The sequence below is a fragment of the Salmo trutta genome, chromosome 3, assembly GCF_901001165.1.
Source record: "Salmo trutta chromosome 3, fSalTru1.1, whole genome shotgun sequence".
Classification (NCBI taxonomy): Eukaryota; Metazoa; Chordata; class Actinopteri; order Salmoniformes; family Salmonidae; genus Salmo; species Salmo trutta.
Window position 1 is genome coordinate 48437853 of NC_042959.1, and position 18568 is coordinate 48456420.

The following is an 18568-nucleotide window of genomic DNA, read 5'->3' on the forward strand; positions in this document are numbered from 1 at the left end:
ACTGTAATTTAAAGTAGTTAAGGGTCGAGTTAGATTATATACTGTAGCTACCTCAGTCGTTATTTAAAATAATTTCGGTAACTTTACAGCAATTGCTAGCTATATTCAATTTAGCAAGCTAGCTAGCAGGCGCAGCTAAATTAAAAATCTCCTTAGATACATCCACGTCTCATAGTCACGTCATGAAATTTGTCAATGAAAGAGGAATATAATAATATGAATCGAATGGAATTTCCCATCTCCCCATTTAGTTTCTGGCGCCGCACAGAAATGCCCTTATCCAGATGGTGTGACAAAGGCATTTCCTAACAGACATGCTAACTTTTTGTTGTTGTTGTTACTTTTAAGGTTGGAACCAACATCCAGTACCTCCATGAGGCAGAGAGGCAAGAACCATTTGTCCGCCATCTCAGGGACAAGCTGCACTATTCACAGTTCTGTGTAATATTCAATGTAATTGCATTGCTGGACTTGAAACTTTAAGTATTTGTATTGTTAAAAAAATATGCATATGAAAGGACATGTATGGGTTAGACATGTCTTTGATGTTAATTTGTTAGTGATAATTCATTTTGTGTTTACATCATTAAGCCTTGATGTATGTGTTAGGAATGACCAAAGGTGTCTGACTTTATAGTAAGTACATATGACTTTATTTTTATTTAACTAGGCAAGTCAGTTAAGAACAAATTATTATTTACAATGACGGCCTAGGAACAGTGTGTCACGTCCTGACCAGAGTAAGATGTTATTTTCTATGGTAGAGTAGGTCAGGGCGTGACAGGGGGTGTTTTGTATTTTTCTATGTTTTGTATTTCTATGTTTAGTTTCTTGTTTTCTATTTCTATGTTGGTTTTTTTGGGGTTGATCTCCAATTCGAGGAAGATGGTCCTCGTTGTCTCTAATTGGAGATCATACTTAAGTAGGGTTTTTTTCCACTTGTGTTTGTGGGTAGTTGTCTTCTGTTTAGTCTATGTACCTGACAGAACTGTGCGCTTTCGTTTTTCTCTTTGTTATTTTTGCCTTAACAGATTTTTACCTTGTCAGCTCGGGGATTCGATCTAGCAACCTTTCAGTTACAAAATGTTTCTGACTTTAAATTAAGGAAAGCATCATGTGATATAGTCTTAATGGATGTGCTATGAATGACCGAAGATGTCTCACTTCAAAGTGTTACAGGACACTACATAGTGTCAATAAATAGGTTATTAACGTTCTGCTGATTTATGAAGGTTCTCTCATGATCCACAGGTTACTGTGAGGTATTTAAATGGGTTAATGGACCTGCAAAGCTTTTGTGTGTGTCAGAGCCAAGATGATTTGGAGTAGTCCAACCTGAGACCACTGCAACGCTCTTCTGTTCCCATGCTGGAGACCAGGGCTTGATTACAACCAGTTACAATGGTGCCAACATTTTGTGGCTGATCTTTCAGCGGGGGAGTGGGTGAATGTGTCAAAGACCTGATGGACCCAACACCGCACGGTATGGCTCCTTTTTGTTGTGTGCGTGTTTGTGCACTGAGGAACATGTAACTTGTTTCCAGAAGAAAGACACTTTCAATTTCTTTAGGTTGGGAGCTTTCATCAAGATAAGTGTTTCTTGGTGTAACATCGTCTCCAGGCTATTGCACACACAGCACATATAAGCCTGGGATATCAACCATTCAAAGTTGGCCTTAGTGGGAGTGACCTTACTGAGTAAAATATTTGTCATTGTCACTAGTTAACACAGTAAAAAATTAATAATTATGGCAAAACCCTGCCCACTTCCACAATTTATCTTCTTAAAATTAGATTTTAAATCTAACCATAACTAATAAAAGCGAAGTTTGATGCGTTGGTCCTCCAGAACTTCCGCACATTTGGGTGGAAGGGTCTGCGAATGAGATTAGGGGTCTTGTGACTAACATGACTTTACTTTAGATCGTAATCCAATCCTTCGACGCAACATCTCACCCTTTATAAAGCACATGGTTATATCACATTCGACATAGTGATTTATGTTACATTTGACATTGGTGATTATGTCACACAGTCATGCCACATTTATGGACCCTTTATAAAGCATGATATAAGGTAATAGATACTTTGTAACACATTTATGACTCAGCTTTCATTTGACACCCAATTTGACATGCTCCTATGAACTTCACATGTTGGTGATGACAAATGAAACATGCCATGCACACAATTTGACATGCTCCAACGAACTTCACATGTTGGTGATGACAAATAAAACAGGTCATGCATTGAGGCCCAAACATAGCATGCGTAGGTCCACACATAACTGTTGAAGGTCAGCAACCAATCAGGAGCATTTAAAACCTTGACTAATCAACATAGCAACAACCTTTGATGGGTCAAAAGCATTTCTTACAATCTATGTGTTGCATATCTGTCAAGACGCTGTCAGCAACTCTTTTCTCGTTTCGATTTATCACTCGTTGTTTTCCATATAGACAGAAAGACGGAAACAATCTTTCTCAGAAAAAGTGTTACCTCCCCTCTTGTTTCCGTTTCAAAATCTTCTTCAGGCTCTCTACGCATGTAATGACCTTTTGTGAAATTTATAGACAGAAAAAAAATACTTCATAAGTCCTTATAAGGTGGAATATGTTGCCTCATCCCTCTTAACCTGTTTATAGACAATTATTAGACAAAATAATATGAATTCATAACAATGCCCTAGTTTGAGGTGGTCCTAGTTCGAGGTGGTCTGTAATTTATAGGTAAGCAAGTTAGCTAAGTTACAGTAAGTTACGTTGTTAGCCACCTGTAGCGATGTTTCCGAGATCTGGATCGTGAGCTGCTTCTGGAGCGGGAGTGGGACCGAGACTTGGAGGCTGACTTCGTTGCCTTGGACATCACTGCAAGCTACCTCTTTGAGACAACAGCCTGTCAGACAAACAGAGATCAGTGATCAGTGATCATGAGCATCTACTCAATTTCAACATTTCACCCACATTTTCATAGGCCCACATAGGCAACATTGAATAAGTACAACAAGGAAAAATTGAATCAGCTAAAGTGCTGGTCATAGGATTAATAAACATGATTGACTATGATTTAATTGTTGCGTACAAAAACTGATATTCTTCAATGAGGCCTACTACATAGGAGATACCCACAATTTAATACAACTTATCAAGATAAAGGATTCTTCACAACATATTTGAAGATTCAGAGCAAAATGGCTGTCAAAGAGTAAAAGTGGGCAAATCTGTAAATCACTGTGACCGAAGTGTCAGGTGGCAAACTACAACCAGACGGCTAGGCCGCTGAATGATTATCTACAGTCACTGCAGAAACAGAGGGATTAAGATAAAGAGCTGTGACTCCAGAAAACCATGACAACAATACCAATACAAGAGATATAAAGCTTTTGTGCAAAAAATGTGCAGTGAAGCAACTTTAAAAGAAGTGCAAAAAAGCTACTAACTATTGCTGCCAAAAAACTGTTGGAGAACAGGGTGGATACTGCAGCAAGTAACATAACCACTTTCATGTAGTCAGTCAAACCAGTTTCATGTAGTCGGACATTTGCATTAAGGAATCTGTTTCATTCCAGTGATGAGACTGAACTTTGGACTTGTATTGGTCCCAAGAAAAGATGAGGAACCTTACACTAAGTCTGCTTACGTCTAGATTTCACTATAATGGGATAGATGCATTCTAGGCTCAAGCCTCTATACACACTTTATTCATTCCACTAGCCTGTCACATTGTCCCTAATTATTGTGCTAGTCTAAGAATGGTTGATGGGAATGTTTGTTCTCCCAAGAGAGAAATCCTTATAGCCAGCTGTTCAAAAATAGACAAACGGCAGCTTTCAACAAAGATACAAGAGGAGAGTAGGGGTTGTTTCACTACTATCTTTCTTCTTACCAAACGCCCATCAGTCTCATTGTTAGGACAGCATTCTATGGTATCTACCCTGCACAGAGTCATACTGAAAACTCATTCATCATTCCAATATTTAATAGTATTACAACCCTGTTTTTGTTCACTTGTAGACGATTTTAGAACCACTTTACGTGCAAAGGTGGAAAATAAAAAGAGAGAAGGAGTATGAGGAGTGACAGCAAAGGCTTTATGGACACGATGCGACCAATGAAGAAATAACAAAATACATGACTGATGTTTATAACAAGTTTATAGCATACAAATCAGTCTCAGCGCTAAATGGAATGTAATAGAAAATGACAGCCAACATTTACAGGTCAGGGGCGTTACTATATCATCATTATACACGACAGAACAAGATGGTGCCGACAGACCCGGTCGCCCTGTTTCTAGCTCCTAGACAACTTTGCAGTATTTTTGTTGTTGTTGTGTTATCTCTTACATTATTTGCTGAGAGCGTTTGTTGGATTATTACCTTCAGCTGAAAAAAATTACTTTTGGACATTAGATCAGCGGTCACTCACCATAAATTTGAGCAGAAATTTGACTTCCCTGACCTGAATCCTTTGTTTGATCTTTCCGAGGGAGCTCTATTCATCCTGGGGGCTGCACCAAAATTGTGACGTCGGAGAAGAGGAAGAAGTCCAGAGAAGTGGAAGAAGAAGTGGGGCCCTAGTCAGACTCAAGCGGCGTGTATACCATCCCTGGACAATAAAGTAAACAAGTTCAGGGCGAGGATCTCCTTCCAGAGAGACATCAGGGAGTATAACATACTCTGTTTTACGGAATCATGGCTCTCTCTGGATACATTGTCCCCGTCCATTCAGCCAGCGGGGTTCTCCATCCATCACACAGACAGGAAGAAAAATCTCTCAGGGAAAAAGAAAGGCAGAGGGGTTTGTTTCATGATTAACAACTCATGGTGTGATTGTGGTAACGTACATGAACTCAAGTCCTTTTGTTCTCCCGATCTGGAATACCTCCCCATCAAATGCAGACCACATTACCTCCCAATATAATTGTATTTGGTCATCATCACTGCAGTGTATATTCGACAGTACAGGGACAAAGTGGCGTTGCAATTCAATGGTCAGGATTTGGCATAAGCAGCATGAGTCCATGGACCCATCATGCCTGGTACAGGCTGGTGTCAGTGGTGTACTGGTGTGGGGAATGTTTTCCTGGCACACTTTAGGTCCCTTGATATAATTTGAGCAACAAACGTTTCCGACACCTTGTATGCCCCGAAGAATTCAGTATGTTCTGGAGGCAAAGAGGGATCCGACCCGGTACTAGATGGGCGTACCCAATAACTCTGACATTGCTCGTTCTGATATTTTAAATATTTTTTTATTTTACTTTTTGGATTATGTGCGTATAGTTTCATATTGCTAGGTATTATTACTGCACTGTTGGAGGATTTCACTGCACCTGCGATAACATCTGCAAATATGTGTACACGACCAATAAACTTTGATTTGATTATACAAAGTTACAAGACATTACTGGAGAGCTTTATAAGTTTCACAGACTGAACAACTGGGCCGGCAATAAAGAGAAGGGAAGAGGTCACTCTGGCTCACCTTGAATGTCAACAATGTGTGAAAAACACTCTCCGAAATAAACTAATTGAAAGGATAACGGGCATATGGTGCCAGACCTGCAAGTGGATTGGCTCATGAGAGTTGAGAAGATGATCTGATTATTGGGCCTAATGCAACTGCCAATCAGTGGCCCGAGAATGTCCATTCTAGAATAGCACAATCAGTGCCTAACATCTTAACATGTTCCTTACCCCTGTGGAGGGTAAATACGATTCCTTAAGGGGATTCTGGCTATATTCTGAGAATGACTCATATGATCCAGCAGATGAGGTTATTCAGTCTATGGACACTCTCCATGGCATATGATCTTCGGTCTATGTGAGTAGGGATCAAAACATTTATTTTTCATTTTGAGAAGCATCTGAGGGGGAATGCCGTGAGGAGGAAATTGCAGACTAAACATTGGGAGGACTTCAAAAACGGTGCACCGGCATCAAGCAGCACATGGTGGTCGCAGAGTATATCCCTGCTACTATTTTGGTGAGTACTGAAATGGATCCCTCCTCCTGCTACTCCTCTATGGTGCTCCTTCCCTCACTTTTCTTCATTGCAGACTGCGCTTGTTATTTTTGGCTTCCAGGGCTAATTTCCTGAAGGCACTGGAATATACTTTTATTCTTACTGGGCACATTTCATGACCAGCATTCAGAGCGTGCTCCCGTATCCACATTTGGAAAATAAAGGGAACCTAAACCCTGGTCAACAGATGGTATGGCATATTATGAAATTAGACATTTTGCAAAGTACTCTCTGCAGAAGGCCTTTATCTCCTAGTCATACACAGGTGAGTTAATACCCGTAGCCTATAGATGTATAAGTGCATATACTGTAATACAAAGAATTTGTTAAAAACTCATTAAACAAACAAGAAAAGGGGTTCTCTCGGGACAGGTTTCATATGGCTGAGAATAAACCTTTCTAAAAGCTCTCAAATGCCTGTCAAATGAAACTAAACAAGATGGGGGCCATAACTGTGCATTCATCCACTAGGTAACTAGTGTGTGACTGGTTTATCTTACTGGTAAAACCATGTAGCGCATTGCTGGGGCCAAAACTGGGCAAACTGGGCATTCACTAGGTAACTATTGTATCGTGTATCATCATCTTTAACTTTAACTTAAATAGATGCTCCCCTGAATTGTGTGTGACTGGTTTATCTTACTGGTAAAATGGCAAGGATATGTGTAGCCCATTCCAGGTGTAGTTAACTGTAACTTAATAAGTAATAAGTGTCAGTACAGTGAGATGAATCATTGGTCCATTTCAGTCAGAGCACAGTGACCCACTTCCAACTGATAACCAGAGGCAGCTGCCTGTCTCCTCCTAACAGAGTGTGCTCCCCAGCCTAATCACTAGGATTTAAACATCCAAAAGGCTGTAACAAGCATCTACACTAATTATGTACCCTCTACTGACAGACACACAAAAACACCCACCCTGGTGCAAAGAGTGACAGCTGCTCAAGCCCGGTCAGCTGTTCATTGTATTAAAGGGCAGAAGTTGTTGCGAACAATGGTTGGGCAACTCGATACAGCAGCAAGAATATAAGGAGACACACCCCCGCTCAATCAACTGCTCTATCATGAAGACCTGGATGCCTCAGAAGCAGCTGGAATCACATTTGGCAACTATATGGACCACTGAGACAACACTCCCAACAGCAACTGTCACTGAAATGTGGGCATCGTTGTCAGAGTGTCAGAGTTTTCCCTCAAGACGTGGCTTTGTAGAGGCGGTTCATGGATTGCCAAGCGGACTCTGCTGCTGGAGTCAAGATACACTGTCCTTCCATACAGTTCCATGGACATCATAGGATAATTATTATGTTTCTTAAAGTTGCCTTATTACCAAATAGGCCCATTGTAACTTCATTTAGGCCTATTAATAATGGAACTCTCAGATAAGAATGAACTCAACCATGACTGCGTCATTGTGATTTTCTGAGGCAAACTCAACACTGACCGAAGCTAACAAACCAACATTGAATTGGACAACACAACAATAATCATTAATACCAAACAACAACAAAAAAAAATCACTTAATAACTGAAAGGCTGAGAAAGTTATGTGGTTTATTTTCTCAGAGTGAGAAAATACAGGGCCCCATAGCAGTGTCCTCACTAAAAGTTCAGTGTCTGTCTATGTGAGACAGTCCCTCTATTGGGTGCAACCGCCACCGCGAAGTCACATCCACTCCCACCAATGGAGTAGGATCCATGAGCACTACATATAATCACTCTTTGTTCCTACTTGCAATTTCTTAGAAACCTCCTCAGTCAGCACTATAATCAGTATGTTCATTTCTTGTTTATTTCTTGCTGTAAATAGGTGGAAAGTTAATATCTATGTGAGCTTTTTGATTTACACAACTGTTGAAAATACATAGTAGAACATTACTGAGGCATCCTCAAATTGTGAGGACATGCTTCTCAACTTGCTGCTATCAAGATGGAACTCAACAGCTAAAGGTCCTCTCTATTTTGGTCCGTTGTGAACAGCATGGCAAACGGCAAGCTATCGTTCCTTATATCAGCAATGTGATGAGATGATGTATATGTTAGGTCTTGCCCATTGACAGACATCTTCATTCAAATGTAGGCTAAAGCTGTAGATATCTGATGTATTTGGTCAACTTTCAGTGTCAGCCGTTCTACCAGGGCCAGAGTCGTTACATTCACACACAAGTGATGTTACCCCAGAGTTGACAAGAGTCAAAAACGCCATATCAAATTGTCGACTTCTCCTGTGAACTCCACCTTTTCTCATCACATTTTACGACCGTCTGAAAAGAAATGTCACGTGAGTTGTGAATCCTGTGAAAAGACAAGTGTTGATACAACGTCCTGTAGATACGACACCTTGACACTGGAGAGCGCCAGTTACCGGGGTGTCCTCAAATGTACACCAAACAGAATTGAAGGCATCACCCATGCATTCACAGCATCAACTGTAGACTAGTCAACAACAGAGCATACATACTGTAAAAGACCACAAGGCCGATTACTGTAAATCCTATTGCTTTACAATGATCCCCATTAACAGCAAATAGAAAAGTTATTCTTATTAAATAAACAAGTGACAGTACAGTACAGCCTCTTTGTTATAAGGACCTGTGCCAGGATACCTGTGGGAATGTGGTTACACCTTTCTTATCTGTGTACATTTGAACAGATATTATTTGCATTAAGAGAACAATAAACCAGGATTTTAGAGCAAACCGCAACAGGATATGCTATGATGTAGTGATTATTTATGCAAAGTGAGGCACAATCAACCATGTCCCATTTTTTACTCAGAAATAATTAGAAATGATAATTGGGGGGTGAACTATGAACTATGAACGGGTTTTGCTCTATGCAACTGATGCATTTATGAAGAAAGCTGGATACCTCACTGGCTGACTGAACTCCAGCATTGCTGATCAATCAATTGACAACATGAAATGCATTTAAAGTGACATCGAGCTGTTGACTTTCTGTAGCTTGTGGTGATGGGCATTCCGGCTCTTTTCAGTGAGCCGGCTCGTTCGGCTCAGCTCACCAAAAAGAGCCGGCTCTTTTGGCTCCCAAACGGCTCTTTAAAAAAAAAAATGTTTTGTATTGTTTCAAGTCAAAACAGTTTGCGATAGTTTGACTATGATTGCTGTTAAAACAATTCTAATTACATTTTTAAATGAAACCATCTCTACCTTAACCACAATGTATTTAAAAATGCATTGGTTTGTTATGAAAAAGAATGCTATTAAACATTTGCATTTAAAGTATAACGTTTTAATGTATATAAACAAAGTGAATATAAATCTAATCATTCAAAACGAATACAATCTGAACAGCATAATATAACATTGCACCATATCAAAGAAAAATAAATAACAATGTGCAAAACTGTAGCATCCCACTTAAAACATTAAACTGGCCCCTATTTTCTCTATCTTCTTTATTGCCATGTTATAACCAGCAGCACACAGCAATACTGACCATATTTTGCTTTTACGAGAGATTTGCATTCAGAAATGCAAGCTGCCTCACTTTCGAGGGGCTGATGCGGTTTCTTCTCTCAGTAATTATTTGTTTCAAGAAGACCCTCTGAGGGAACGGATGTGGCAACTATGCAGAGTCTCCCTGTCATGACTTTAGTAAGCCGTGGGTAGACAGAGGCCTTGTTCTTCCACCAGCTCAGATCTGCAGCTCTTTCAGAACGAATGTGTGCACTTGAGTATTTAGGCCTAAATTATTTTATTTATTTTTTCGTTCTTTGAATAAGTTAATTTTATTCATTTAAATCTTTTGATCATTCATATCTTATTTTTTAAATATTTTTATAAATAGATTCGGCTCTTCTGATATGCGAGCCGGCTCTTCCGATATGCGAGCCGGCTCCCAACGTTCACCTAGAAGAGTCGGCTCTTAGAGCTGACTCGTTCGCGAACGACCCATCACTAGTAGCTTGACAAATGGTGTCGAAGAAATCCCAGAGAAATACAAACATAACATTACACTGTATCATGCCATGAGAACAACCTCACATGTGATACATTATAGCATATATAGTAGCTGGTGGGGATAAAAGGATATAGTAGCTGGTGGGGATAAAAGGACATACTACAGCAGGGATAGACAGGCTATAGCTTACCTCCGGTGTTTCCGGGTTTTTTTCCTCTGGCGGGTCCGGGTCGTATAGCTTCTTGGGTGACAGAGGATCCGTTGCTGTCACACTGTCAACCAAGTCATTTTCGATGATAGGTTGCAGTCCGAATAAACAGGCCAGTTGAGCTAACTTTGGCTACTGTGTGTCAAGCATCTTATTGACCGAAAAATGTGCGGGAATGACGTTAATCAGCTCGTTCAACAAGCCTTTTATCAGGTCCGTTTAGTATTCATGTCACATTAAATAACTAGAGCAGTTGTAATGAGACACTGCGAGACACTGCGCTGTGCGCTCACGAGGAATGAATTCAAAGTGGAGAAATTCTCCGAGAACGCATACAATACGAAGCTATAATACTGGCTACAGTAGAACCTTCCTTCGCAGCGCAGCAGGGGGTGTGAGTGCTGCTCAGTGCTCAGCGCACGCAGGTCAAATTTCCTTCCTGGTATTCCCTCTTCAAGCATACACTGAACAAAAATATATACGCAACATGTGAAGTGTTGGACTCATGTTGCATGAGCTGAAATAAAAGATTCCAGAAATTTTCCATACGCAAAAGAAGCTTATTTTCTCTCAAATATTGTGCACAAATGTGTTTACATCCCTGTTAGTCAGCACTTCTCCTTTGCCAAAATAATCCGTCCACTTGACAGGTGTGGCATATCAAGAAGCCGATGAAACAGCATGATCATTACACAAGTGCACCTCTTGCTGGGGACAATAAAAGGCCACTAAAATGTGCAGTTTTGGCACACAAAGCAATGCCACAGATGTCTCAAGTTTTGAGGGAGTGTGCAATTGGCATGCTGACTGCAGGAATGTCCACCAGAGCTGTTACCAGATAATTGAATGTTAATTTCTCTACCATAAGACGCCTCCAACGTTGTTTTAGAGAATTTGGCAGTACGTCCAACCGGCCTCACAACCGCAGACTACGTGTATGGCGTTGTGTGGGCAAGCGGTTTGCCGATGTCCACGTTGTGAACAGAGTGCCCCATCGTGGCTGGTAGTGTTATGGTATGGGCAGGCATAAGCTATGTACAATGAACACAAGTGCATTTTATCGAGGGCAATTTGAATGCACAGAGATACCGTCACGAGATCCTGAGGCCCATTGTCGTGCCATTCATCCGCCGCCAACACCTCATGTTTCAGCATGATAATACACAGCCCCATGTCGTAAGGATCTGTACACAATTCATGGAAGCTGAAAATGTAACAGTTCTTACATGACCTGCATACTCACCAGACATGTCACCCATTGAGCACGTTTGGGATGCTCTGGATCGACGTGTACGACAGCATGTTCCAGTTCCCGCCAATATCCATCAACTTCGCACATCCATTGAAAAAGAATGGGACAATATTACACAGGCCACAATTAACAGTCTGATCAACTCTATGCAAAGGAGATGTGTTGTGCTGCATGAGGCAAATGGTGGTCACACCAGATACTGACTGATTTTCTGATCCATGCCACTACCTTTTTTAAAAAAGATATCTGTGACGAACAGATGCATATCTGTATTCCCAGTCATTTGAAATCCATAGATTAGAGCCTAATGAAATTATTTCAATGGACTATTTTCCTTACATGAACTGTAAAACTCCGTAAAATCTTTGATATTGCTACATGTTGCGTTTACATTTTTTGTTCAGTATAGTTACACTTTAGCAAAATGTTTTCTGTTTCATCAGCAGCTGCGAGTTACACTGTAACAAAGTCCAGGGGCGGAAATCCCGGGGGGGACGGGGGGGACACGACCCCCCCATCCTGGGAAAAATATGATTTGTTCCCCCCAATATATCACTGAAACATAACTATGTAATTTAAATAATATTAATAATACGCAATGAAAGCAATTGTGCTGATTATAGACACTTAATAGCGCGTTTTTAAGTTTCAAAAGATTGCGACCCCCCCACCCTTTGCCTCACAATGGTTTGATCCACTGCCAGTTCCTTAGTTGGCAAGGTAACAGAGGGGTCGTGTCTACTGTAAATTAGTGCTTCAAAGTCCCTGTGATAAGGTTAGCGATAAACTGAAGTCCAAACTGAACAGAACTACACTCTCTTCTACCATTGTCTTAAATATATTTAATGGTCTCGTTGCAAAAGCTAAATTGTCGCAAGGGAACTTTTATTTATTTATTTTATTTCACCTTTATTTAACCCGGGTAGCAAAGATTATAGCAAACACCACTGACACTGAATTGGTGCTCGCTAGCTTTGCAAATGCAGCTATTGTTGGAAGCCAGCCAATATGAAACAAACTATTAAAATTACAAAAGGTTGCAGCATATGTTGTGTAAATGGTGAACTCATACAGCTGTCAACTCTTGTCATTTTAATCCGTTTCACATTTGCTAGCTACCTTTTAGATCGAAGCCCAAATAGAATGATAGAAGCCCATCTCCTACTGTAAATAACCTACACACTATGTGTGTGTGTAGCCAGCCAGCCAGGTAGAAAAATGGCAGAAAAATAAAAGACGGACATCAGAGTATTTTTCAATACACCAAAACGCATAGTAAGAACCCTAGTAGCCTAATATCTCAAAGACTAGTTGATAAAATGTTCATAAGAAAGAAATGAAATTCTAATGGAAATGTTTCACAATGATGTCATTAGGCAGAGCAGGTAACAGATGGCACACAGACAGCAGAGTTGGGGACAGATATGCAGGGACAGACTGGCAGAGACAGTAAGTTTGTTGAGTCTTTGTTTGGCAACATTATGAAAGGTTCTCAATTTTTTTGACTTGTAAAATAGGAACATAATTGGAAAATGCCATGGATACCCCCACTCTCAACTTAAACTGGTGACTGAACTAAGATTTGTTAAAGGCAATGGTATTGCTGTTGTGATTGGTTGTGTAGTTTTGGGTACCGGTAGTTAGGAGTACAGCAAACACCTTATTTCTTTGGTTCCTCAATATACATTTACCATATTACAATGTAGGCTATGTGTTACAGCACTACTTTTGGTGTCCCCCTCAGGAATTGCTCTTGAGAAAATTTCATGTAATTGTCCCCTCCAAAGTTGATATCAGATTTTCGCCCCTGACAAAGTCCACCACAATTGTTACAATTTGCAGTCACTACAGCGCTTCTGCAGAAATGTCATTGGTCATGTACGCTGCATATACAGTATAAGAAAGAATCTTATTGGCATGTTCCATAATTTGTTGCTATACTACAGCATGTTATTTCTGTCCTGGCAGAAATTGGACAGAAGGAAACATCATTAGTCTTGATTAAGATATACCAGAGTCATAAAGACTGAAATGATGAAGGTGGCATGAACTTTGCACTAATTGTTCAATATCTACCATAGGTGCTCGACATTCATTTATCAACAGACCTGAGTGCTTGGACCAACTGGATGCACTGACCGTTCAGATGCCGGAGTTACAATGACGTTGCCTTTAGCTGTGTATTTGCAAGGCAAATATTTGTATACATTAGGATGAATCAAGCTAACACAGTCTGGAAAAACAGGGAATAAAACAACCCCTTAGGCAAAGTTCTGTTGAGTAGTACTGAGCCCATTCAAATCACAAGAACCACAACCCCAAATACAGACTTCTATTACCAGGGGATGAGACAACACAATGAATCCATCATACAATGATACATAATTCATAGGTCATGGTTAAGGCAACAATATTTTTTTCTGACCATGTGATCTAATCCTGGGAAAGGAAAAACACCTGGCCCTAGCAATGCCAAAGACAGTAGCCAGATGAATTGAAGCCAAATGAAATGAATTGTCTTCCAAAAAAAAAACAGGAGGTAGAGATATAACATCATCATAATGCATGTAGAACTATACTTTACAGTAGACTATTAACAGTAAACATCAATTGCTGTGAGACCTTTTCATCAACTGTTGGCTGTCATACTTCCTTTTAATCTTTGCTTTTTATCTTGACATCGACCAGATAGAATGTACAGTACATTGTGATAATGTTCCCCTGCCAAGTAGACCTACAGCGTTCCAGTGGTAAGCCTACAAGTAACCCACAAGTAACCTACAAGTAACCTACAAGTAACCCACAAGTAACCTACAAGTAACCCGCAAGTAACCAACAAGTAACCCCTTGCGTAGACCCAGCTAGAAGACAATACCCAAATAGTATCTAGCCAGTGGTGGAATAAGTACCCAATCGTCATACCTGAGCAAAAGTAAAGATACCTTTAATAAAAAAATGACTCAAGTAAAAGTGAAAATCACCCAGTAAAATACTACTTCTGTCACGGGTGTCGTAGGGTGTAGACCAAAACGCAGTGGGAAAATGTATACTCATCTTCTTTTTTATTAGTGAAGGAGGAAAAACACAAACAACGTATACAAAAAACAAACGAACTAGACAGTCTCGTCAGGCATACAGCAAAACAAGAAACAATCTCCCACAATTCCCAAAACAAACACACTCCTAAATATAGGACCTTCAATCAGAGGCAACGATAGACAGCTGCCTCCTATTGAAGGCCCCAATCCCCATACCTTAACATAGAAATACAATACCCTAGCACAGACATAGAACTAACAACATAGAACTAACCAAAAAACCCCAGACTAATAAATCAAATACCCCTCTACATGAACACATACTCAAACACACCCTGAACCACATAAAACAAATACCTCCTGCCACGTCCTGATCAAACTAATAAGAACAAATAACCCCTTTACTGGTCAGGACGTGACAACTTGTGTAAAAGTAAAACAATATTTGGTTTTAAATGTGAGTATAAAAAGTAAATGTAATTGCTCAAATATACTTAAGTATCAAAAGTAAAGTATATTAAGCAGACCAGATGGCACAATGCTCTTGTTCTTTACATTTACAGATAGCCAGGGGCACAGTCCAACACTCAGACAACATTTACAAACAAAGCATTTGTTTTTATTGAGTCCGCCAGATCAGATGCAGTAGGGATGACCACATGTACTCTTGATAAGTGCGTGAATTGGGCCATTTTCCCTATTCCTGCTAAATATTTGAAATGTAATGTACTTCTGGGTGTCAGGGAAATGTATGGGAGTAAAAATTATATATTTTCTTCAGGAATGTAGTGGAGTAAAAGTAAAAGTTGTCAAAAATACAAAAAGTAAAGTAAAGTACAGATACTCCCAAAATCTACTTAAGTAGTGCTTCAAAGTATTTTTACTTAGTTACCCTACACCACTGTAACTAGCGAAGGGAAGTTAGACTTTTCCACTCATAGCAAAAGCTTTTTGCTCAAGATGCAACACAGCCTATAACAGTGCCTGCTAGCAAATCACCTAAAGACACTAGTTGCTTCTGTCTTTGCGTCCTGTTTTCTACTGTGTAACACTTGTTCTGCCAGATGGAAAACTCATTGTGGGAAAACCACATTAAGAGAAACAGAGAAACATACCTGAGTACAAAATTAACCTCCTTGTGAAGCTTAGTGTAGCATTACTGGCATTTGTGGCATGTCATTATCAATATTTAAAGAGGAGGGCCTGTATTCATAAAGCCTCTCAGAGTAGTAGTGCAGATCTAGGTTCAGATCCCCCCCCCCCTCCCCCCGTACATGTAATGTTACACATTATGATTTTGAAGGCAAAACTCATCCTACTCTGAGATATTTTGTGAATATTATCAAATTATCCTCATGTGTGATAAAATAAGAGGACTTGGAAGGTTTAAACCTTGAAACAGATGGCCACTTCTGCCAGAACCTTGGACAGCGATAATGAACCAATTTTGCATTGCAAAGACAAATTCCTCTAACCAAATGTGTGACATGTATAGCACAAGTCAATCTCAAAACAAATAGTACTATCTGAGAGCTTATTTGATTAATTTAAAACAGGAAGCCAAAAGCAAACGCCTACAGTACATTGTTCACCTCATGAGTAGATGTGAGAGCAGGCAAAGTAGAGGTCAGTGGTTGTAAAGTGGTTAAAGTGTCAAAGAGAGATGTCTCTCCATCACGCAGGGGTTGTTATGCAGTGTTTACGGTTGTAAGGGGTCACCAAAAGGCCTCACTATCCTACTCTTTATCCACTAAAATAATTTAGCTGCAATACTTTATTTAATACACTGCATCTCTGTCAGAATATTTTTTGGGGGTTGGGAGTGAAATGTAGTGTAAATGTGTTAAACTGTCTTCAGGAACACCTTCCAAAAACGTTTAACACTGTAGTTTTACCAACATGAGTTTTGTGCACTCATATCTAAACAAATATTCTATATGATTTACTATCCAATTGACAGAATTCATTTGTATGTGTTCAGAGCCCAGTCTATGGTTCAGAGCAGTATTTTACTAGTTCAACACATTTGAATACATAAATAGAGACACATTTGTCTTTATTGTAAATTAATGAATAGTTATCCAGTGATATATTGATTCCAAGGATATTTGGGTTCTCTTTGACTGAACAGCGCACACTTTACAAACCTTTTTGGACAATACCAAACACAGGCCACATTCCCTCCTCAACTGTTGTGTGTGTGTGTGTGTGTGTGTGTGTATGTACTAAAGAGTGGTTTTGCATTAACCCTTACAGTTGAATAGTTGCCCCCTGAGTCACGCCCCTCATGGACCCACGTACCCTATTAGCCCTGGACTGTGACCCACAGAATTGGTATAACCCACGAGTGTACAGACAGCAGGGAGGTTTATTTTTGGGCGACCCCTCTGACACCACTTTCTTAATCTGTGCCTGAATAAAAGAGGTCTCACTCCCCCACATACAGCCCACCTGTTGGAGCCGTTTACTGCCTAACTGACAGGTCGGGACACACAGGTCTTTGCAATATCCAAACTAAGTTCCATAGAACTGCCCTCATCTGCAGGGGGCCACAGACAGTGCAGCTTTCATAGTAAAGAATAATATAAGATACTGAAGTAGGAGATGCTTATGGACGACAAGTACAGACTCAACCAACACCTATTCTGAACCTCAAGAAGAAAATAATCTCAACTCTACTGTGCAGAGTGTTGTGTATAATGTCAGAACATCTGCTGTATCAGCCACTACCTGCCACCAAGGGTGTACCCCAAGGCTCGATCCTTGGCCCCACGCTCTTCTCAATTTATATCAACAACATAGCTCAGGCAGTAGGAAGCTCTCTCATCCATTTATATGCAGATGATACAATCTTATATCAGCTGGCCGCTCTCCGGATTTTGTGTTAAATGCTCTACAACAAAACTTTCTTAGTGTAAAACAAGCTTTCCCTGCCCTTAACCTTGTTCTGAACACCTCCAAAACAAAGGTCATGTGGTTTGGTAAGAAGAATGCACTTCTCCCCACAGGTGAAATTACTACCTCTGAGGGTTTAGAGCTTGAGGTAGTCACCTCATACAAGTACTTGGGAGTATGGCTAGACGGTACACTGTCGTTCTCTTAGCACATATCAAAGCTGCAGGATAAAGTTAAATCTAGACTTGGTTTCCTCTATCTTAATCGCTCTTCTTTCACCCCAGCTGCCAAACTAACCCTGATTCAGATGACCATCTTACCCATGCTAGATTACGGAGATGTAATTGGACAGTTTTATCTCAATTTCTTCATTCAAAAGACTCAATCATGTACACTCTTACTGACAGTTGTGGCTGCTTTGCGTTATGTATTGTTGTCTCTACCTTCTTGCCCTTTGTGCTGTTGTCTGTCCCAATAACGTTTGTACCATGTTTTGTGCTGCTACCATGTTGTGCTGTTGCCATGTTGTGTTTTTACCATGCTGTGTTGTCATGTGTTGCAGCCATGCTATGTTGTTGTCTTATGTCTCTCTTGTTGTGATGTGTCTTTTGTCCTACATTTTAATTTAATTTATTTGTATTTTTAATCCCAGCCCCTGTCCCCGCAGGAGGCCTTTTGCCTTTTGGTAGGCCATCAATGTAAATATGAATTAATTCTTAACTGACTTGCCTAGTTAAATAAAGGTTAAATAAATGTAATTAAAAAATACTGATTGAGACCAATGATTAACCAGTACCTTACTAGGGATCAAGGACACACTTTGAATAGAAAGTGACATGTTTGGCAGGCTGTGTGATTTCCCAACATTGCTGTGTGGACACTAGTATCATAAATGGGCATGCAGTCTGAACCAAACATGTTTTCTCAGAAGCACTTCTGAACTTGACTATTTTCTCAGTGTCTCTGTGCCAGTGATGTTGCATGATATTGATTTTAAAGCCTTTTGACCATCTGTTAATGGTTACCACAGCATGGCGGGATCTACAGTTTAGCAATAAAGTTGGCCATGTTTCGATTATTAAACTACGAAGCATTGTGATGACATGAAGGCATTATAGATTTAGATCTCGTTGTATGTATTTAAACAACGTTCTCAACATTCAGATCAATTTCTCTGTAAAGCCCAAACTATGTAAGTGACGCATAGAGCAGTCATACATAGAGTA

The 18568-nt window shown here is 40.0% G+C and overlaps 1 protein-coding gene across 3 annotated transcripts in view; it reads right to left on the reverse strand.

Annotated features, from left to right (window-relative positions):
* LOC115176808 (thyroid hormone receptor-associated protein 3) overlaps nt 1-10602 on the reverse strand; it is a 31148-nt gene extending 20546 nt beyond the window's left edge. For 2 of the 3 annotated variants that reach the window (XM_029737130.1, XM_029737122.1), the window contains exons 1-2: nt 10140-10600; nt 2774-2895 (exon numbers count right to left, since the gene is read on the reverse strand). In XM_029737130.1, the coding sequence (XP_029592990.1) occupies nt 2774-2865 (92 nt within the window). In that variant the 5' untranslated portion in view covers nt 2866-2895; nt 10140-10600. Of the gene's footprint in view, nt 1-2773; nt 2896-10139 lie in introns of all 3 variants that reach the window. The other variant, XM_029737147.1, reaches the window with a different exon arrangement.
* Nucleotides 10603-18568: the final 7966 nt, after the last annotated feature.